At 44.0% G+C, this 23,788-nt stretch overlaps 1 protein-coding gene across 2 annotated transcripts; it reads left to right on the top strand.

Annotated features, from left to right (window-relative positions):
• Window positions 1–2,074: 2,074 nt before the first annotated feature.
• On the top strand, window positions 2,075–17,317 carry ENTPD4 (ectonucleoside triphosphate diphosphohydrolase 4). 2 transcript variants are annotated; one of them, XM_053463630.1, is made up of 13 exons: window positions 2,075–2,283; window positions 3,573–3,682; window positions 4,823–5,020; window positions 5,902–6,107; window positions 11,604–11,754; window positions 11,895–11,998; window positions 12,255–12,314; window positions 12,484–12,614; window positions 14,571–14,737; window positions 15,193–15,517; window positions 15,636–15,721; window positions 16,020–16,181; window positions 16,637–17,317. In XM_053463630.1, the coding sequence occupies exons 2-13, from the start codon at window positions 3,675–3,677 to the stop codon at window positions 16,863–16,865; spliced, it is 1,827 nt and encodes a 608-aa protein (XP_053319605.1). In that variant the 5' UTR covers window positions 2,075–2,283; window positions 3,573–3,674; the 3' UTR covers window positions 16,866–17,317. The 2 variants fall into 2 exon arrangements, with proteins under 2 accessions (XP_053319605.1, XP_053319604.1); XM_053463629.1 differs by having other exon boundaries at window positions 12,484–12,638.
• The last annotated feature ends 6,471 nt before the right edge of the window (window positions 17,318–23,788 follow it).

Genomic DNA, 23,788 nt, shown 5'->3' with positions numbered 1-23,788 from the left:
TCGCCGCGATCGGCGGCTTTGCAGCATCCACGGAAGCCTCCCAAGTGAGGCTGACCGTGGATCCGGGGAGGGCAGCCCTCGGCAGCCCTCCCCGGAAGAAAAATGGCCGCCGCCGCACCGATCATGAAAGATCGCGGCGGCGCCCGGCTAAAACAGCTTAGGAAGCGATCTGAATCGCTTCCTAAGCATAAATGGTGTTACTGACATGCCTCGATATCGAGGCATATCAGCAACACTAGCCCCCGACCCCCGATCACCTTGTGATTGCTCCGAAGAGCAACCACAAGTGCCATCCTATGAATGACGTTGCCGTCATTCACAGGATGGAATTAACAATAGATCTTAGTTCACAGAGGGTCTATCCAGACCCTCTTGAGAACTCTCGAGCTCCTCCTGCAGGTTGAATGCAGGTACTGCATCCAACCATGCAAGGTCAATGGAGCCCAGCTCACTAATGAGTGATTAGTAAAAAAAAAAATAAAAAAAAATTTAAAGAAAATTTTTTTAAAAATGTTTAAAAAAATAAAAATAATATGGTAACATATAAAAATCCCCACTGTCACCAAAAAAAAAAAAAAAAAAAATTAATAAGCAAGTCCTAAAATTCTTTATCTTTACAAAAATTCCAGCATGGAAAGAGTTAAAATATTGGCATTACAAATGCCCATAGGGTGTCTCGTATTAAAAAATGCATGAGTGGATGGGATAAATTGAATTGGCCGGGTTCAAAGGTGTCCCAAATATGGGACATGGGGGCAGTAGGATCAGATGTCTAAATGGCCAAAAAATACACACCTCACAAAGGCGGCCTTTTACCTCCCAAATAACCCAACAAACCCATGCATGTGGGGTATCACTGCGCTCAGGAGATGTTACTGAACACATATTGGGGTGTTGTTTGACACGGACATATACCAGGAGCGATAATTTTATACCTGAAGTACAACGTGTGTGGAAAAAAATACAAAAAAATTTACTACCATAAAGTTTCACAAAGGCTGGTGGTAAAATTAGTGCATGGAAAGGGTTAAATTACCAGCATGTGAAATACCTTGGGGTGTCTAGTTTTTAAAAATATATGACTTGATGGGGTAAATTGCATTGGCCGGCTTCAAAGATACCCGAAATGGCACATGGGGGGAAGAATTACCAGATTTGGAAAAAAAGGTTTTGAAATAGCAAAACGCTACCTGTACTTATTGCCCCATAATGTGCAGAAAAAAGCAAAAAAACATAAAAACATTGGGTATTTCTAAACTCAGGACAAATAGTAGAATCTATTTAGCAGGTTTTTTCATTCGTTTTTGCAGATGAGTAAAAGTTTTTTGTTTAAAAAGTGAGAAAAAGTAATTTTTTAACAAAAAATCCCCATATTTTATCATTTTTTTTATAGTAAATTAGATGATATGATAAAATTAATGGTATCTAAAGAAAGCCCTGTTTGTCCTGAAAAAAACAATATATAATATGTGTGGGAGCATGAAATGAGAAAGAAGAAAATCACAGCTAAACAGGAACACCGAAAAATGTTAAAATAGCCATTGTCCCACAATATACTACGAGTAATAACCCCTATTGTCCTTAAGGGGTTAAAACAATATATTTCAACATGTTTTGTTTTTTGGAGCCATATCCCTGGATGAATTCGATTTTATTCGGCGGGGGAGGTAGCTTCGCCCCTTTTGGTGGGAACCACAAAGTTCCAGCCTTCCGGTCACAGATCCCAGCAGGGGGTTAGGCCTCCAGAAGATGAAGATTTGGGAATCCAGTGACCCACCGTGGCACTTTACCTTCACTTTGCTACACTTTATAAGGAAGCACCTCAGGCAAAAACATAACAAACAAAAAGAAAAATAGCTATAATTGGTAAAGCCCGGCCCACAGCCACAACTCTAACCCCGCCCCCTAAAACAACAGCGTCCCTCTTTGGCCATTTCAAATAGTAGGCAGTAGCTTCCTGGTATTTCACTACAGATGCGCATTTTGTAAAAGGGAAACCTGCCCGAAACAAACATGGCTTCCTGCACCTGCGTTCTCCTAGTAATGACGCACAGCCCTTGTCGCGGCGGGCCACGATTCACTCTCGCGATACATAGACAGGTGTCCGGTTGCTAGGGCCGCCTGGTTACCGGGGCCTTTGACAGAGGGGCAGTCTCCAAAGACAGACGATGTACTAATCGCCGGGTCCAACTCCTCCCAGGGGGACAGCCTTTCGCGTTGACGTGTCCTTCACCCGGTGAGGGCACCGGATCCCAGCTAAAGGTGCGGGATCTCCAGCTAGAGGTAAGAGCCCTGCCTGCGGTGTGTTCTGTATGCTGCAGTGATCGGAGCTGTCATTCACTCTCAGTACCAGGAAGCGAGCCCTGAATATCCATGGCTCCCAAGCATTATATACACGTGTGTGTATGTGTATATGTATGTATATATACGTATATAGATAGACACACACTGATCACCATGTGTGTGGAGGTTGGGGGTCTGTATGATGGGGGCAGCATGATAATTCCCTGGCAGGGCTTCTAGTGACAGCTGTGGGCCTCCAGGAATCTTATTCAGTGGACTGCAGCATAGGGGTCCCTGAGAGGATGTGTTCCTGGCACTGCTGGACCTCCATTCTGCGCCCGCACCCATTTATCAGAAATTGTGATGGCATCATAGATGTTGGATGTGCTGTGTTTACCTAAAGGGTTCACGTCGAAGGTCATACATGATAGGGATCATGTATGTAGAACATGCACCAGCGTTCCAGCACCCGTTTTCTTTTTTGTGAAAGAGGCGGCTGTGTCCTCCTGGATGCATAAGACATCGGCTTTGGGATCGCCCTTTATCGTAGTCCACGAGAGCAGAAATATTCTAATTTTCTAAATCCATAGAACATTTTGGGTTGGGCTGCGCAGGTAAAACATTGGGGGTTGTTCCTTATATCCACTTTTATATGGGAGCAAGAGAATGATCACACGCATCAAAACAAAATCTCTGGTTTTGTTTAATTTATTTTGTTTATTGAATCAACGCTCGTGGTTTATGGATAGACACTTGTCGTACTTTTTAGCAGACTGAAGTTCATTGAGTAAGATGCCCCCATCTGAGGAGAAGACCTCCAAAGGCGGTTTTCTTAGATAAATATGACGATAGCCATTCTCGTGATTAGATTCCCAGAAATCTGCAAGTTGGGCATTCCATTATTAAGGGAACAGGTCCACTAAGCAGTGCGCTGTACACGTAGACCGTCCCTTTCACCAGATTATTGTAGGCACACCTAGTAGAAGGCTTATCAGAAAGATAAATACACTGAATTTTTATCGGCCTCCTGGGAAGCAAATAAACCTGTAACTAAACCAGGATGTCTTGGGAATGTGACCCAGCAGCCTAATGGCCATTCCCCTTCCGTGACTACTAGCCACAGCTCATCGCTGACAGTTCTTAAAGTGTATGGATGTTCCGTGGTGGGCTTTTAAAGACCCTCGGCTGGAATGTAAATTGTTGGGGACTTATCTAGCATTTGTTGTATTGTGTTTTGTACCTCTGTAGTTATTATAATGTATAAAATATCTAATTTCTTGTGTTGGCAGGTGAAATGCGTTGGTAACATTACATTGAGAGAGAAGAAATGATGGCATTATGGGGTGAATTCCTTTCTTTTCTGAGCGATTGTTCCTGGTAGAATTCCAAAAATGGGAAGGTGAGTAAAAAAAAGAAAAGAATCCCAGCATCAGTAGTGATAAAAAAGTAACAAGATGCAGTGCGGCGTTCCCTGCTCCAAAACTAGAATGACTTTGTTACAGTGACAAGCATTTAAATGAGCTCATTGCTGCTGTTGTGACGCAGGGCTCTAGGAGATGAGCTTCACGGCCAGGTATTCACCTGAAGGGGTTCCGGAAGTAGTAGACATTAAATGGCAGGTGAAATATTACCCAAGAATGAGATATTCTATCCCAGCAGAATGAATGAAAATAAAATATGTGTCTTATATGGGAGTTTCAGGGCTACCATCAGTATAGTTTGGCAGCTACAATTGTATGAGGCCAGATCACTGGGGGTGCCCAGGGTCCTCTTTCTGTGCCATACTGCTGAACCCTTTTACCGATGACATTCAAAGGCTTAGGGCATGTTCTGGATGCGGCAACGTGAGGCCCTCTGTAATGCATGCTGATGTCAGGAGGACAGGTAGCGTGGCAGATCATCTTACTGCTGTAGTGCCTCAGGACATCGGCTTGTGTTGCGCTGCTCTTCCTGATGCTCGATCTGGGCCATGCAAATAACCGGGACGCGTACACAACAGATAGGGGGCTGGGGGGGGTAAAGGCACAGGGATAATGTGATAAAGGGAGGGAGGCAAAAAGAAAAATATGAATTTAGGCCTATAGGTGAGGGAGGAGCGGTCCGTAACTTCGGGGACCAACACGTTTCCGATATGACCCCAGTCTGGAGTTTATTGCCGCCTGAACCAAATCAGCCAATCGGCTATGCACTGTACCTTGCGGCTTCTCGAATCATTACTACATTCTGTAAGTATGTTGTGGATGAATCTACTCCCTGGTTAAACTGCGAGGGATTCAAGCCTATGGGATATGATGCATGTCCATGCCCTTGCAGTACTGCATTTCACTTTTGCCCATCAGGGTTAATGTAAAGTAAGTCTGTCCACTACTATACCTGGTATGTCTCCTAAACGACTGGATGACGTGTGATTGTTTACACGCATGGACGTAAGGTTTGCTAGATCATGTATGTTGTTGTTGTCATATGTTACGTTTTACATTTTTCTACTGTGAAATTAGTAATGTCCGGCTGACGAACTCTGTCTTTATTTAAATCACAGGATAAACATTGCTTGCCTGCTTCCGGCTTCCTGGCATTTCAGCCTCTCTCCTGCCAGCTGCCCCCGTGTCCTGAATGTCACCCTACGTCAGCTGCTGATGATCAGCGTGGCGGCCGCCGTTCTGTTCTTACTTATCTACTCTCTGCTCTTAGCGAGGACCAAGTACAGCCGAACACATCGAGAAAGAAAATATCACAGGTAATTGAATCGCTTGCACGCACAGTAAAACCTAAGCACAAAGGCTCATTGTTTACTGAAATATCGATATTAAATAAATCGTCCTTTGTACTTTTTCTGAGAGCACAAAGAACCTCAGTGAGAGAATTAAATGTTCAGCTCAGGCTTTCTTTTTCCTTGTGCTAAAATTATTCGCATTTATTTTCTTTTCTATTTCGGGAACTGCCCTTTTTATTTGGTACTTTTTATGTTTTACTACCTTTGGTACTACGATGGGCACCATAGCTTGTAAGATGAAAGGTGAAACTCCCACCATGCTTGTATACCATTTACATATTGTCCTGCGATCGGCCATAACATTATGACAGCTGACAGGTGAAGTGAATATCATGGCACCTGTCAGGGGGGGGGGATATATTCGGCAGCAAGTGAATATTTCGACCTCAAAGTTGATGTGAAGCAGGATCTGAGCGACTTTGACAAGGGCCAAATTTTGATGGCTCGACCACTGGGTCAGAGCATCTCCAAACTGCAGCTCCTGTCGGCTGTCCCTCTTTCGTGGACGTGGTATTCCCTGATGGCATTGGCCTGTTTTAGCAGGGTAGTGCTCACAAAGCAAAAATGTTTCTGAAGTGGTTTGGGGAACACAACAGCGAGTTCAATATGATGACTTGGCCTCCAACTACCTCAGATCTCGATCCATTCGAGCATCTGTGAGACGAGCTGGACAAACAAGTAGTGGGAGTCCCGCTTTAACTGTGGAATGCTAGATACATTAGAAAAGGTTTAGGCTCAATTAAAAATATATATATATATATATATATATATATATATATATATATATTAATCTTGCTTTTATGCCAAACCCACTGGATAGCCTGTTTTTTTTCCTTCCTCCGCAGATATCTAGGTCGTGTGACGGATATGGAAGCCACTGACACAAGCAACCCCAACTTAAATTACGGTGTGGTAGTGGATTGTGGGAGCAGTGGATCACGGATATTTGTGTACTTCTGGCCACGTCACAATGGCAATCCACACGACCTGCTGGACATCAAGCAAATGAGAGACCAGAACAGAAATACTGTGGTCTTGAAGATCAAGCCAGGTACGTGATGGGACGGAGCTAAAATACTGGAAACCAGGGCACGGGGTTTAAAATTAAAACTTAAATAAAAGGATTGGAGAGGATTTTGACCAGTTTGTTTTTAATACAACATTGCATGACAACCATTAACACATTTGCATTACATCTCCCCTCTATTTGTATACACTTGCTGTATTTTTCTGATTTTTATCTTTTTAGATTTATTTTGTCTTTTCTTATAATATATAACACCTTGCCGTTTACCCTATGCTGTGTGCCATATTTTGTGTAACTGTGTTAAAACACTGCCACCTAGTGTTTAGTTACTGAAACAGCATTTGCAAATACAACTAAAGTTGTCCTGGTTACGGATATCTAGTTTTGCAGAATCCTAAACCTATGCAAGATGTTAAATGCATTGTTTGTGTTTGATTTCATGTGTCTGGTGGAGCATTAGAACAGTCAGGAATAAAATTGTGTGTCTCTTCATGCATTTTAGTACATGTATATATTGAAGGATCCTTAGAATACATATAAACTCAGTCCATGAAATACAAATATACTTCTATAGCAAGACAAATTAGATCATACCACAACAATAATCCCTGGGGTTGAGGTTTTGTGGGATTGAGCAGGTTAGGAGAGCACAACACGACAATAAGGGAAAACTACAGTTTATAGCAGGGGTGTCCAACCTGCGGCCCTCCAGCTGCTGCAGGGCTACATCTCCCTTAATGTTCTTTCAGCTAAGGGGCTGGCTGAGGAGTATGGGATATGTAGCCCTGCAGCAGCTGGAGGGCCGCAGGTTGGACACCCCTGGTATATAGACTTCCTTGCCCATAGGCAGTGTAGATGAAGGGTTTTCACTTTCTCCGTTTGTTTATTGAAATATTCATTGAATTTGAACCTTTAGACAGCTATACGTTCTGGATTAGGTAACATAGGTATGAGAAAAGTAGTAGTGAAGTTGATGCCTCTCCTGTGGCTTGGGATGGGGGCTGCTGATCAGCTTCAGAGTCTTCTTTCCAGTAACCAGAGGAAGTCTTGCACTTTTAATAGTAAGCATTTTGTATATATTTAGGAATAAATATATATCTCCTAAAGGCAGCAATCTGCCAGTTGACAGGCAACCTAATGTGGCTACTTGCTACCATGTTTACAGAGGATGGGGGTTATCAAGGACATGGTATTGTTACGTGTCTCATCACCTTCAGCCAAAATTATGATGAGGGTGATGGGGATTGCATCCTGCCAAAACATGTTGAGTTTAAAAAAAAAAAAAATTTAAACAACCCCAGCCCCTTTTCATGTACAAAGTATATTGGAGTCCGTTGTGCATGGACTATGGTGAATTTTACTGCAAACAGATGAGTGTAGACATTAGGAAATGAGACCTCTGCTGCCTCCTCCCCCTGGCTGCTCTGTTGAAAGCAGGAAGCATACTTAAGTACACCTCCTGTATACATGCACTGAAGCATTATTATGGAAGCCAGTGGGAGTTCCATGAACGCTTAACTCTCCCATCGGCTGTGGCTACTCCCATTTATTTCATATACAATTATCCGTCATAGAGCAATATGCTGTCTGATGGACAAATATATTCTCCATTAAAAACAATGAGGGGTCATTAGGTGCAGGATAAGAAGGAAGACGCTCTATGTTGGAGAAACAGTGTAGCAGAAGTAGACGGTCAAAGCGCAGAAGGTATTCAGGTGAGAGTGAACTCTGAGGCTGATTCCATAGGGGCAAATCTAGAAGAACAAAGGAATTCCAGGCCCAGCGATCACTGGCAGAGCGGGCTCCATTACTCCAACGCAGCCAAATTCCCCCAGGCCAGTAATTACCGAGGTGGAGATATTAATCTCCCAGTTCCACTTAAAGCCCTTTTGTATGTGTGCATGAAGCGTACAGGTGGCTGTGTCTACACCGAGGCTTTAAATAACAGCATTATCGATTCAGTATGTGTTCTTTATAAATTAACTATTCATTGGATGAAAACTGGTACAAACGTACAGGTTTAAATATACGTTTTGTCAGGCAATAAAAACTGTAATTTCAGTAACAGTAACAGCTCTCCCTCCTGTCCACTAGGGAGGATTAGCAACAGAGAGGTAACGGGAATGGAGGAGAAAACGAGAAAAAAAAGAGAGTGATGATGGAGAGGCAGGGAGTTCTTTAATGTAAACAGTCATAGAGGGTATAGCTCTGTAGCTGTTAGAGACCCCTATTGATGTGAATGCAGGCCAGGAATACACGTTTATTGTGTAAACATGTATTTGCTGGGAGACGATTCCATGTGATAAGTCTGTGTATTTTAACCATGTGAAAAAGGGTTCCCTTCAAAGTGAGACTTGGAAGCTCAGTCTGTGCAAAATTCTGCCAAAACTGTGTTTAGATCGTATTATTGCCGTACCGGCTATACAGTTGCTGGCATGCATGCGGCCAGCCCGGTGTGTGACTTAAAGTATGGGGGCGATCCATAAGGAATAGGATGCAGAAGATTGTGATAATTACAGGTGTATTCGGTGTGTTGGCTTGTAATGCGGTTTAGCATGATTTACATTGTAACCCACATTTGGTAATCCATAGAAATACCAAATTTGGCAGCAAATAAAAACCATTTGGCCCTGTCGGGTTTCCCTGATATAAGAAGTCAGACCTTAGTCCTTGGTCTTGTCTTCAGGATAACTTGATGCCTATCCCATGCATGTCTAAATTCTCCCCCACTGATTTACTTTACCACTTCTAGTATGAGGCTGTTCCATGTATCTACTATCCTTTCAGTAAAGCAAAACTTTCTTGCATTACATCTACACCTCTGACCCTTTAGTTTTAGATAATGGCCTCTTGTTCCAACATTTCTCCATCTTTGAAATAAACTTCCCTCCTGCGCCGTGCCAAGTCCATTCATTTATTTAAAGGTCTCCTCTAAGCGATCTGAATGTCTTTTTAAATAAAAAAAAACTAAAATGTCAGGCAAGGGTGTGCAGGATTCCTGGCATTCGAGGAGTGGAGTCTGGAGTCGTGTCGTACGGTTTAGTTGTATAGGGCAGTAAAGTGTAGGATTTGGGAAAAGTCACAGAGCTTCTTCAGTCGCTTACCCAAAGATCCCGTGAAGTACTACGATCCGGCCGGTCTGCTGGAATGGAGCCTTGGCGGGTTTATTGAGCAGAGCAAGATACAATCAGCAAAAATAAATCCTTCTGTGGGCTATGATCCAGTTCCCAGAGTGTTCTAACAAATGCATGATGACACAATTAAAAATGCCTTTCCGTATGCCATGTGCTTCGTGTTTCCTGGATTGGATTGCCCCGATTTAGACTTTTAGGAACCACCGTATGTCTGATGAAACCATAATCGAACGCAGCGCTGAAAACCATCTATAAATGACAGAGAATACCATTCAAAAGTTTGGGGTCACTTAGAAGTGTTCCTGTTTTTTTGTTTTTTGAAAGAAAAGCACATGTTGTCGATTAAAATAACACGAAATGGATCAGAAATCCAGCACAGACGGTGTTAATGTTGTAAATGACTATTGTGGCTGGAAAGTGGATTTTTAGTGGAATATCTTCATAAGTGTACAGAGGCCCTTTATCACTCCCATTACTCCTGTGTTCACTGATCCAAGTTTAAGTTTAAAATGATAATTGATCATCGGAAAACACTTTTGCAATTATGTTACAGCTAGAAATGTCCTTGTTTTCCATGACAACAACTAAGTGACCCCAAACTTTTGAGGGGTGGTGTATGTACAAGATTGGGTGCAGTGTTATATGCACCAGTTAGGGTGGTTGGTAGTTCTTTAAAGATGGTGGACATTCTAATGGCATATGGCACCATGGTACTTACTCATGGCGCTTAAAGCTGTAGTTGTAGCCTAAACATGCTGCCATCATGCGATCTCTCACAAACATGTAAACACGTAGTCTTGCATGTGATAATGCATGTTTTGTGGGCTCTCTCTCTCTTGTTGTACTTGCCCATATCCTTTCTGCTTCCATTTTTCTGCTCCGTTCTGGGTAAACCCCACTAATCTCTGAACAATCCCGGTCTTTTCTCCTGTGCATTGTGGTATGCGCCCTTCTGAGTTAAAATTCCATGCTTTTTATGAGCTTTTTTCACGTTTTTTTCTCTCCAAACCTGTTTGCTATTACTGAAACATGGTTGACTTAATCCAACTGTCAGCAGAAGATGCCTGTGGAGGGCCTCTCTCCGTCTCATACATCTCCTGATAATGGAAAGCCAGATTTCCCGCCTTCTATCCCGCATTGCCGTAATCGGGTTCTATCTCAGAGCTCACATTCCACTCAAAGCGTTGATGTTGGCGACCTCTTTTTGAACTGAGGTTTATGATTTTGTTCTCTAACCATTTTTGCCTCCGAAACCAGATTGTTGTGTCTCAAAAAAGTGCTATCAGTTTGGAATTGCCGATTATCTCTTCAGTTTCTGTTTCATGCGTTCCTCTGACTGGACTGATTGACACTTGGTGTTCTTTTGCTTACGTCGACCAGGGATTTAAACCCCAGGCTGTTCAGAGGCCAAATTCCTCCCATCTTCTTTTCTCAGATGCTCTTTTGTAAAATTCAGATCGTGTTGGTTATTACTATATTACAGCGACCTAAAAGACACAATTCTACACAGAATAAAATGTGTTATTTATTAGCTTTACTCAGTCGATGAAATGGCTGTTAATAGGTTGTCCCCCATTGACCACTTGAAATGCTGGAAGATGTCCCTACACCGAGGACAAGATAGAACAAGAATGAGGCACCGGAAGCGGTAATATTGTGACAGCCGTGACAACTTGCGTCCTATGAATTGTCAGGTCCTTTCGGTATTGTGTTAGAAACCTTGGCGCCGCTTTAAAGAGTTTACTAAAGCCGTGTGTCTTAATACCGGTTAACGAGAAAACCTGCTCTACCGGCTTACGGATTTTGCGATGCTGTATTCAGAAGATGTTGGCAGAAGCCAACGCCAATGAGCTTCTTCTCCAAGGGTACATTGGGTGGCCCTGTAAAAATTACATATTTCTTGAAAGCAAACGTAAAATGATCTCACTCGTATGTGAGTGTTAATGCTGACTGCACATAACAAGGGATATGTAAAATTCTACCCATTACTGTAATCCGGAATGGTTGCCAATACTTGGCCTTCCCCTTTTCATAAATTCGTAGCGGAGTTGGCCAAGTACGGATACCCGTCTCTTATTAGATACAGTAGCCATAAACCCATTGCCGCATCTGGTACTCCACATGTATGTGGGCTGACTGTGCTTTCTCTTGTACTCTGTAGACCATATGTTTTACGTATTGTCAGTGCATCACCCCTGCTGACGTATACTTGCTTCCTCCAGCGGCGATGAGCCTTATACAATTGCTCTTTGATACTGTATTTGCACAGCTGGTACACAATCCTAATTCTTGCAGTTCTCACGTCTGAGACAGAATGGTATTTGGGCCTTGCCGACGACCAGATTTCTAGCTCGGCACGTTCTAACGCTTTGCTTTTCTCTTGCAGGCATTTCAGAACTAGCAACCACCCCAGAGAAAGCAAGTGACTATATCTCCCCTCTGCTCGAGTTTGCGGCTGGCCACATACCCCGGGAAAAGCACAAAGAGACCCCCTTGTATATTCTCTGCACAGCAGGTCTTCGCATTTTGACTGAGAGGTAATTTAGACTAGCCAAGTGTAAGCTGCGAAGGGGAAATTATTCGTCTGTCTTCCTTCCTGCCATACAGACAGGTACAGAATCCATGACATGTCAAAACGCTCTTCTTCCTCCTCACTGATTGTAGTTCTTGTTTTCAGCCAGCAGGAGGCAATCCTGGAAGACTTGAGGACGGACATCCCGGTACATTACGACTTTCTCTTCTCTGACTCCCACGCAGAGGTCATCTCAGGGAAGCAGGAGGGTACGTGAGCCGGCACATCCCGTACTTCACACCACAGAAGCCTGTCCTTTACCAACACAATACCGCCTTTCTTCCACCCCTTTAACCCAAGAACCACTGTACGCTCTTGGGTATATTTTTCGTGGCATCATGCGAAAAAACTTCATACAGTCCATCAGGTTCTGTTAATAGCAACATGCATTGTGGTCACACAGTTTTCTACGTGTAGCTCCGTCGCTGTTAGGATGCTGACATTATTATGTGTAATTGATTGTAGGTGTGTACGCCTGGATCGGCATCAACTTCGTGCTCGGCCGCTTTGATCATATTGATGACGGTGAGCACGTGATAACACGCGACTGTTTGCGGGTCGCACTGGCTCCTTGTATTTTAATTGCTGTTTTAGTGGCAAGTGGGAAAAAAAACTACTATTATTCTTAATAAATAATGCGTTTGCGTGTTCTTTATCATCATACCTTTTATGCTCACTCTGTGTATCCCTACAGAAGACGATGCTGTGGTAGAGGTGAACGTACCTGGTAATGAAGACAAGGAAGCCATCTTGCGCAAGCGCACGGCCGGCATCCTGGACATGGGTGGGGTTTCCACCCAAATCGCATACGAAGTTCCTAAAAGTGTAAGCTTTACCTCCTCCCAGCAGGTCATTATCAGTACAATCTTACTCCTTTTGTTTAATTTGCTCCTATTTTTATTTTCAGTTGTGTTCCTTCCATCCCAAGCTGCCTGTGTTATCCCATCTTTGGCTGGCGTAACTGAATCACGCAAGATATTTTTCCATTGCTTCAATCCCAGCTACTGTACCTATACCCCCCCCCCTTGCCTGAAAAGCCTGTTTATTCACTATAGCAACGGCTAGATTTAACATCTTCCAGATGAAAATCCCAGTACAGGGCAGAGGTCGTGCTGTGAAGTTGTGGGTAACAGGCTCCTGGGGAAGCGTGCGGGAACATTATTTTCCATGAACCGCGTGGAATTTATAGCCTTTACCCGTTGCACCGGTAGTAGAGGTTAATGTAATCAGATAAGCTAGCTAATAACTTCATGGACATATTACAAGGCCAGCATCCCATAATGTAATATGTAAGAAGAATTAAAAGGATTATATATATATATATATATATATACACCCTGTTGATACATAGGATCTTATCTAATGTGAGAGAATTTACGTCTGTTAGGATTCCCTGGCAAGTAACCAGAAATAAGGCCAAGTTAATGGTAGTTTGGGAAACTGAGACCTTTTTTGTGCTGAGTACACAGAATGGTGTCTTGAAAACAGGGTTATTATTTTTCCGTTTCACATTACAGCCCCCGTCTCCCTCTTCCCTGTTCTGTAAGCATATTCAGGATTTTGATTTATAGGAAAAGTTTTGAATGCAGAACAGCTAGTAACAGATCTTGCAATAGGCTTCCACCGTAGCTTTCTGTGTCTACGTGTCCTACTCAAGACCACGTTTCCAGAGCCCTTTTTTCCCCATTTTGTCCCGTTTCCCTGCCTGACCTGCGGGTTGGTGAGTGACTTGCTCCGTCTTCTTCGGTGCAGCCATCGCTACTGTTATTAATATAATATATCAGAACCCCTCTGGCAGGAAGAAGTGTTCTGTGAACATGTGCTAAACTTGTTATGGCATTAATAACTGGGATAGTAACTCTCTCTCCTAGGAGATAGGTGCCACGAATATGTCCTTGCATCTGTAAGCAAGAATATGATAAAACACGGGGGTCTAAGCTTTTACTTTCCAAAGCTTCCAAGCCTATGCGGTGTGGAGTACAGAATCTGTGTACTGGTGGAATCACCTTTTGGTATTTTTTTAAATAAACCCTACCAATTTGCAGTCTTCACACCGCGAGCGCTGGGACATGGTGCTGCCGCTCTAGAATAAGCGGCTGCTTTCCGAGTAATGTTATATAGCCGCTTTGCTTCTTATTGAAAGCCGTAATTCTAAAATGTTATAGAAGAAACGAGTTACACTCACCTCCTATACAAGGGTCTTTGTTGTCGTAAAGTTTTTGATCTGTTGAACATGTACCCCATGAGTTACTTCCAAGCAATGACAGGGACTTCAAGAATTTGGTAGCAAACCATTATTAAGGGGCTTATAGGAAGGCTTAAGATATCTGTTTGCTGGTGGTATTCGTCCAAAAGCCATTAGGAAACACTGTTGTTTCAGTTCAGGGCTATGGCTGGTTTGGAGGAATAAATCATTCTCATTTATGTCCTGATTATTTCTTAATAAACCCCTGTCTGAATTTTGTAATCAAACCTAACCACGCTTCATGCTTGACGGCTTTCATTATTTTCAGTTATTAGTTAAGCTTCCTTTTTCAGCCCCAAACGGTTTGAACACCCCCCCCCCTTCCTCCGGCTCAGACAGGTCGACTGTTCTTTCCCATGGGAAATCAGTATATGTGTGAATATATATATAGATATATAATATAATAAACATATGATTATACTGTACATATGGTAAAGTTTCATGCATGTTCTGGCTTTGGCTGCCGCTTTCTGGATGTGGCTATTCATTTCTGCTCTGTTTACCGGATGTTCCCCTCTCGTCTCGTATACCCGCAGGAAGAGATGGCTAAGAACTTGCTGGCAGAGTTCAATCTTGGCTGCGATGCCCACGAGACGCAGCATGTATATAGGGTATACGTGGCCACTTTCCTGGGTTTTGGGGGCAATGCTGCCCGCCAGAGATACGAGGGGGTCATCTTTTCCAGCACCATGGAAAAGAACAGGTGAGCCCCAGTCCTGATTTTAACCGCTCGCTTTTTGAGATCACATGGGCCTCGTGCTTCTGTGTCACTGTGTGACCATTAAACACAACTGATTAGTGAGGAATGAACAGACACCTCATGACCGGTTTTAACTCTTATCTTTTCCTGGTCTTTAGTCAGTGACATGTTTGATAACAAGTTGAGTAGCCAATACTGAAAGCCACGCAGCCACAACTAAAGTAAAAGATAGATTTCCAATGCCGCTGGATAGGGTTGTTTGCCGCAGTGAGTTCCCACCGGCGTTCCTTTTAGTATTACTAGATAATCTTCACTGGTACCTAAGTGATTCCGCATCTAACTGCGTTGCTTTTACGGAACCAAATTAACCGTGTAATTTTATAAAATCTCCGTCGTATTCAGTGTACACCAAGGACCACGTTAGATCTCACGCTCACAGGTCTTTGTTTGCGGTTTAGGCTTTTGGGCAAGCAGCTTGGTATGTCCTCGGATGCTCCTTACTTGGACCCATGTCTTCCTCTGGACATCTCCGACACAATCCAGCAGGGGGGACAGACCCTGTATGTGCGCGGCACAGGAGACTTCCAGCTGTGCCGTCGGGTCATCCAACCCCTTATGAACTTGTCCAATGAGACTCAGACCACTCTGAATGGCATCTACCAGCCGCCGCTCCCCTACCACAACAGCGAGTTCTACGGCTTCTCGGAGTTCTACTACTGCACAGAGGATGTACTGCGCATGGGGGGAGACTACAGCTCCGCGCGCTTCTCGCGGGCAGCACAGGTAAACGGTTGCTGAGGGTAGTTATCACGTGGCATTTATAGGGGATGGACCTGCCAAGCACCATATCTCTGTGAGCAGCTGCTTTGAGTCTCCATCTTCTTTGTTTCTGTATTTCCAGGATTACTGCTCTACGAGATGGTCTGTGCTCAAGGAGAGATTTGACCGTCGTCTTTATGCATCACACGCTGACCTACATAGGCTTAAGTGAGTGTCGGGAACCGGCAAAGACTTCCTTGAAATCGGGGCAGAAAGGTTAATGAAGGATAGCGCTTTTTTTAGACCACTTTTTGGTGTATTACATAGGAAATTACTCTAATAGTCTAAACTTGGACGTGTTAGTGGTCTCAAAGGTACCTTCTTCAGTAACGTATATTACTGAGTTAAAGTTAGACTACTAATAGTTACCACAAACTTGTTCGGCCTGACCACCCCCCGGGTAAAATAAGAGAGTCAAGGACCGAGTAACAAAGCTAAAAGTTGGTATTTTTGTGACTCCTCTCAGATATCAGTGCTTCAAGTCTGCCTGGATGTATGAGGTTTTCCATACAGGCTTCTCCTTCCCGGCTAATTACAGCAATCTGAAGACTGTGCTGCAGGTTTACGACAAGGAAGTGCAGTGGACGCTGGGAGCCATTTTGTACCGAACCAGGTTCCTGCCCCTGAGGTAGAGAACAATTTTTGTCTTCGTTTGACGTATGTTAATGTGGTCATTGATCCGCTTGTTATAGAAATATTTTGCCACAACGTTCTACGGTGCAGCACAGTGTGCGCCACACTCTAACCATCCAAATACCTGCCATCCTGGCATGTCGTGTCGCTACCACGGCTTATGAACGATACCTGGAGAATTGAACAAAGGTGTGCCGGGGACAGGTAACCTCGGGTATATTGGGATGCAGAGACTAGAGGGAATATTCATTAACCCAGGAAGTGGGGTAAATTCACATTATTAAAGCATTTTTACGAGCAGGGTTTTGTGCATTGAACAATATCATAAAAGAAGTAGTGTAACCAGGGCAGTGCCTTTTAGCAGAGATTTATATAAATCATCATGTATCGCAGAATATGGCGTTTCTGTGTCTTGACATCATAAATATTGTTCTTATGAACTTCTCACAGGGATATTCAGCAGGATCACTTCCGTGGCAGCCATCCACACTGGCGAGGAGCATCCTTCGTTTACAACCACTACCTGTTCTTGGGTTGCTTCCTGGTTGTCCTGCTCGCCATCGTGCTTTACCTACTGAGGCTTAGACGCATCCACCGTCGCATGCAGCGCAATACCTCTTCCTCTGCTCTGTGGGTGGAACAAGGACTGCAGCCCAGTGGGCTCCCAAGCCCTTTGTGATAAACTGCCATCCGGACCCCGCACGCCTCCTCGTCTGCAGGTCGGAAGGGTTCAATCTGTTCTTCATTCCCCTGTCCAGCAGTGACCATGGATGGAGGGTGAAGGCTGGCAGTGTGTGGGTCGATCTGGCTCTTGGAGCAGCCATAATTGACTGGAGGGGAGACTAAGCCATGTTCTGTTCTTCTTTGGGTTTTTTTTTTAGGGTTTTTGTTTTGTTTTGTTTTTTTACCTCAGGGGTCCCCATTGCATCCCTAAGCAGTAATTGCGGTTGTGTTTGTCTTAATTTGAATGGAGGACACAGCAGAACTGGGATTGTTACGCTCACAAGAGACGGCTTGCATTAAATCAGATCACTGCGGCTGGAGTTGTGTAGTTTGCATGTTATAAAGTCCTACTGATGCCCTTGTTGTAAAAAGTAGTCCTACTGTGGCCATAAAGAGCTCTCTGTAGAATGTTGCCCTACAAATGTTTCTGTTTGGAGTAGTTCCCCGTGACTAAGGATCCCAACAACACGGATCTGGAATAAGGGTCCCAACTCCCCACGCCCAACAACACGGATCTGGACTAAGGGTTCCACTGTCCGCACCTTCCAACAAAGATCTACGGTTATCCAAGTCTTTGTTTTGTGCAAGAAAATTGAGATTGAAACCTCACAAAGCAGCACAAGCCTTTTTAAGTGGAATTAAAATACTATGCCCCCCCCAGAAGTTGTCCTTTTCTTGTTGGACATGGGTAAACTTGTTCTTTTCAGCCCGTTTAGTGCCACGACAGTGGATCGTCCACGGAACATCAAAAACGTTAAACAGATGTTCACAGATATCAGAGCGATATATCTTAATACGTTGTTAAAGCTGAGCAATGTTTTAATTCCTCTTATGTTAGTGCTCAGCTTTGGGCATGGGCTGATGTCATATAAATGCTAGGATCAAAGGAGTGTAATTTAACCCCTGCAGCGCTGTCATATGGCACTGAATGGTGAACTTGTACAATTTATAGCAACATCTGCCTGTGTGGCTTGAAAATGTTCCCCTTGCCTCGTTTAAGTGCAAGCAGATTTGTTTTTTCTTTTCATTTCTAGAAGCCCGAGCGACCCGCGCTTCACCTGGTATCAGTGAAGGTGCAGAGCTCCAGGGCTCCAAAGTGATAAGGCCACAGTGGATAAATGGGCCCCCGATCTTTGTCTTCTGGGGCTACATTACCAACAAGGGGGATATGCAGCCCCTTCCATCCCTCCCTGGCCGACCAAAGCCAGATATTCTAGGACACGCTCCGCTGTGCCGAGCTCCCTGGTGGAGCAAACCGGGGGGCTCTGTTGCATCACTCAGGCTCCATAATGCCTTAAGGCCAGACGACCAAGCTTTCTATAATAGGCGCTCACTTGATCTTAGCCAAAAGGCACAGGGGCAAAGTGCAAGCCGATGCTTTGCCCCCCCCCCACCGTGTGTCCCCCATAACTTGGCGAGACCTTCATAGATAGCGATGCACAAGTTTGATCTGTAGGGTTTATTCAAGTATTGATGCGTATGATTAACAGAATGCTTTCTACCCTAGACGCTGTAGCAGGCAAATATGCTTATGGTTGATGGGTGAAAGAAATTATATTTTGCTTTGTTGAATCCAACTACAAGGGGAGAAAGCAGTGGGAGCTTGCGGCCAAGTGCCCCCCATGCCAAGGGGAACTCATTAGATTCTCCCTCCCCATCACGTTTGCTGACCCAGCACTGGAGCTGACTGATACGTAAGCCATATGTCAGGAGGTGGTTAAAGGGACTCCTCGGCTATCATGCGTTAAGTCAAACACTTTGCTGCACGGAACCCTTAATAGAACATTTAGGGCATGACTGCACCTTTACAGTCCCCAAAACTGATCCTCCGCACGCTATTACCCTTCAGCGTTCTGCTGGCTTGTACGTCTTCCTCTCCAATCTTTTAATGGTCTGTTTTTGCAATGTGGACATTTCTCTTCCAGACAAAACCAGAAAAGCAGCCGATTCTTTGAAAGGATTCCAGAGTAGGAATCGTGAAATGAATGGAGGGTTGGGGGGGGTTATTATTCAATGGTATTTAGTTCTCATATAATAAGAGCCTCAAGAACAGAACGCAGCTTTAAATTGTCTCCTGTTTCCTACTAATTGCTATGCTCCGAGAAGCTGCTTCTGATGGGCCTGACGTAAGTCGGAAAGAGAAATTCCAGCGAAGCAATGAAGAAATGTTTGAATAACGCCAACATTTCAAACGCTCCTTTCTTAACTCTTTAAGAGCTTCGTTGGTGCTTAAAATGTTGATTGCTTGGGCAGTGTTCAAAATTTCTAGGGGTCTGCATTACTTTCTGGGGGTCCTTTTCCTTGGTGTCCAAGGACACTTGCTCAGCCTTTTTCGCTATGTGCTGGAGTCACCAGAATAAGAATTCTCTTGTAAAGTATGCAATATTAAGGGCCAACTCAGCCTTTCTTGGAGAAGAAACTGGTGCAGATTTTCCATATCTTCACATAAAACAAGCAGCTTCTGGAATCGGGGGAAACGCGCGTGCCTGCAGCGTTATTATTACCTGCCTTCGCATCTCTTAATAGATCAGTTTTTCTTTGCGTTGTGGCTGCGGGGGGAAAAATGTCATTTATTGGATCAAGCCCTAGCGCTGGCGCTGTCCAGAAACACGTGCCGCTCCTGGTGCTGTTCTGGAAGAAGGAACGGATTCCCAGGAGAAGGGGGAAAAGATGAGGCCCAAGGCCAGTGATGGTTTTTAAAGCATTTCATAGCCTTGGTGTCACAGTGACTGACAATTTACTTCCCAGCTGGTAGCTGTTGAGGATGCAAACGTCTGAAATGAATGTACTGGTTGTCAGAAAACGGAACTTATTAAAAAAAAAGGAGCTTAAGACGTCCAAAAGTCATCCACTCCACCTCCCAATAGCCAAACTATTTTACCAACGTTCCTCATCCCGCTTCTTGCTAAACCTCTCACGCTCCCCTTTTTATTTCCTATAGTAGTCATTGGAAAATGTAGCGTCCAGCATTGGGACGCAGGCTTACAGAAATTATTGCCCCTTCAGATGTTAGGGGTAAATATTGAGTCAGATAAATATAAAAATGTTTGTTCAGGTTCTGACCTTAGGGCCATGCAGGGGCTTCATTAATGGGGTCCAGAGAGGGCTTTAAATTGCTTGAGAGTCTCAGTGGGTTAAATGCGGTGCAGTCCTACTGATTCAGCTCCTTGGTAAGCAATATAGCCATGAAAAAATAGGACTAGCCAAATTTGGGGTACTTTGACGTAGGGGCCGGCAAAGCAATATATGGTCGTATAATGTGCCGAAATCCCCAATGCCTTAGATAGGTGTTTTTTGAATAGTATTTGCTGGATCCCTGCTTTGTCTTCTGTCAATATAAAACCATTACATAGGGCTACCAGGTAACTAGTGCAGAACTAGCCCACACATGCTACTCAGTATGCCACAGGCTTAGATTTATGGGGGTTGTAGTTCCACCAGAGCTGAGTCATACAGAGAAGTTAATCAGATCACAATGACATTCTGAGGCTTTTATAAGAGAGTCGTCAGACTTCATGATATGATTCCTTTTTATTTGTCTTCAAACTTTGCAAGATTAGCAACGACATGTTTTCTACCAATTATGAAGATTAGTGTTATTACCAAGATTAGGCTTTTGTGTTTGGCAGAGCCCTGTACATACACGTAAAACATACCGAGTCTATTGGTACGGGAATAGAACATTACACCGCGGAGAGGTGATTTATCTCCGGCCCCTTTGATAGTCCTTTTTTTCCTTTGTAGTCTATCCTTCCTGACGTGTGTCTTTTCCCACCCGGATTTTGCCTGATTCCTTGGACGACAGGTATGGGGGGGCAGCTCGGAGGAGCTGAGTGGCAGCTGAGAGGATTCCGGTAATCCTTGTGAACTGTGTCCCATCCGGCCGCAGCCCCAGCCATCACAGCCCTCAGGTATTTTACCTGTGTGAAAGCACACACCTTTGACAGTGATCCTCTCAAAGACATCTTGCATTGATCCTCACAAAGGCTATGTTTGTTTGTTTGTGTTTATTTACATGCCCGAACAAGGTCTACACAGGCTCCCTGGATCCATTAATTAGAGAGTACGGGAGGGCCAGACAATGGAAGAGGTATTGACCCCTGACCCCATACCCAAAACCTCACAGGGACTCTGTGACACCCAAAATCCCTCATCGTCACGGCTGCTTGAATGTGTCAGTCAGCAGCTACCCAGGTCCCTGAAACGCAAACAGAGGAGACAAGGAGAGGGGGAGCTGAGACATTAAATAAGACAATAGATAAGATTGGTTTGGCCCTCCCAGTCTACCTGGTAGATACCTCATGGAATGCCACAGCTGTTATTTGATCCTTGCTAATCTTGTATATTCAGTACTGTTTTTGTCTTTCCTTAGCTTTTTTTTCCTCCCCAAATCCTTCATGTTTTGTATCTTACACAAGTGGGACCTCAACCCAAGCGGTCATTTACTGTAGATGTATCTCCTTTGAGTGATCAAATGAACTTGATATGTCTCTGACCGGCATTCCTCTGACGAGCCAAGCCGTGAGTTGCTCTGAAGGCGCTGCCATCAGGCCAAGACTGGCCATCTAGCACACTGGACAATTGTCCGATGACCGGTGGTCCATAGGGGCTTATATTTACTTATACTGACACTCAAACAGCAAGATTGGTCTTGTAGTGCGCAGCCACCAACTGGATACGCATGGCACAATGCTAAATGCGGCCTGAGGTATCCAGATGGTGGCTTAGTCATCCCCAGTCTGGCCCTGACTGCCATCTTTCCCAGCTGCGATGTCTAGAAGGTTTATGGGGCTTGTCTGAGAACCCAGCACTAGATGAAACACGTGGAATGACTTCATTCTAGAGGCAGCACTAGAAAAGAAATTCTAAAAAAGAATCCGCAGTCCTTTCTGGGTTAAACGAAAGCACCTCCTACAGTGGAAATATGCCTAATTGCTGAAATATTCACTTTTGTATCCCTATGGAGCTTAGAACACATCCAGCCCCACTGACACAATGGTTTCCTATTGCTTGGGTGATCTCACCCCTGCCGCTAGTGGCTGGAAACCCCCCATTAAGTCAGTAGCTCTCTGACATAAACATCAGTGGTTCCAGACGGTGTAATTGAGTATAGGATGTTCGCCGTGCACACATATCATATATATCAGTGAATAGCTTGTTTTGTCTAGCTGCAACGGGAGACTTGCTGTATAAATAGGTATTATCTTTCAATGTTGTTTTTTTAACTATATGTATATATATATATACACACCATATATACCCTATTTGCTCGGTTATTAGACGACCCCTCAAAATTTAAATATTAATGTAGAAAAAATAGAAAAAGCCTGGATATAAGACTACCATATAGGAAAATAGTTTTAGAAGTAAATATTAATTCATGTAAACAATTTTTTCATATTTAAGAAAAACTATAATTTGAGAAAATGCATTTTTTGTTTTTATTTCCTTTTATTTGCCAACCTGCCCCACAGCTTGCTACTCTGCCCCCCCAGATATGCCCTATACACCCCTATTTGCCACTCTGCCTCCCTGATATGCCTTATACCCCCTATATCCCACTCTGCCCCCCAGATATGCCTTATTCCTCCCTATTTGCCAGTCTGCCCCCATCCCAATATGCCTTATAACCCCCTATATGCCCCCAGACTTACCAATGCATCCGTAGACTTGTCCCCCGTCCTCCAGACTCCCTGGTGTCAAGTGGGGGCAGCCAGTAGACGTCTGTGCGGACACCCTCTGGCTGTTGGTGGATCTGGATCTTAGTCTCGTAGTCAGACCTCTATTTGCTGGCCTGGGGAAGTTTCATTTTGTTAAAATAAGATTTAATTTATGGTAAATGTAGTAATTTACTAATTGTAAGCTGTACTTTTTTCAACAATAAAGTTGGCAAATGAATATAAGCCATGTATGACAGCCAGGCCAGTGGGAAATTCATACCACATACATTAACATGGATTGGATACAAACTAGAGTTCCTGGCAAGCTCACCTTGGCTAGAAGTAGCACATAAAGTCACGGTTCTTATACAGAACTTCGAACATTACTAATACCATGATCTCATTTACATTCAAGGTGAAGATCCATTAATCAGGCACCCTGTTGAGGTGGGAAGGGATGGGGACAGCGGTGGGAATGGTCAGGGTCAGAGACGCGACTACCCTACCCAAGGAGCCCCCTCACAGTGTTCGGCTGGTCCCGAGGTGGCCAGGCGGGAGCTCCAATGGATGTCCTATTTCTCGGTGTGAGTGCATTTGTGCCATTGTGTTAAAACAATTGTATTAGAGTAATTTGTGCTTGTATGTGTGTTTATTGTGTGCTGGTTTTGGTCGGCTGCAGAGGTAAGCGGGTCAATTGCTTTTAGATCCCCCTGCCAAGCCACAAGGTGCCAGGTGATACCCTGGTGGTAGCCCTCCGTGATCTTTTCTGCCTGGATTTCCTGGACCCCCCCAAGCACCGAGAGATCTCCAGTTCCGCAAGATGCTGGAATAGAAACTCAAAGTAGTTTTTTATCAGCTAAACTATCGTAGGAAGAATTGTCACAAAAGGTTCTCCTTCCGCATCTACCTTACTCAACGCATAACCACGTTATTACACCATGTCCTTCCCCTATAGGTTTATGTTAGTGAATGCACTGCTTCACGTCAATGCCCTCGTGTAGAAAAATGTAGAATGCTTGCGAAGTGCCGCGTTTCCCTGGTAACACCCAAAATTCTTTGCTTTCCTAGGGTTGGTATTAATGGCAGCTGGACTTCATTAAAACGATATTAGCTGAAAGAACATTCATATGGCCAGCACCAGTTCTCTTCCCGAAATGCATTTATCCTGATAAAGGTTCTGTTTAACCTCCTACTGTGCAATTTATTATGCCTTATTAAC

Source organism: Spea bombifrons, chromosome 4, assembly GCF_027358695.1.
Source record: "Spea bombifrons isolate aSpeBom1 chromosome 4, aSpeBom1.2.pri, whole genome shotgun sequence".
Lineage (NCBI taxonomy): Eukaryota > Metazoa > Chordata > Amphibia > Anura > Pelobatidae > Spea > Spea bombifrons.
The sequence above is the reverse complement of the archived record's forward strand: the minus strand, read 5'-3'. Positions and strand labels throughout refer to the sequence as shown.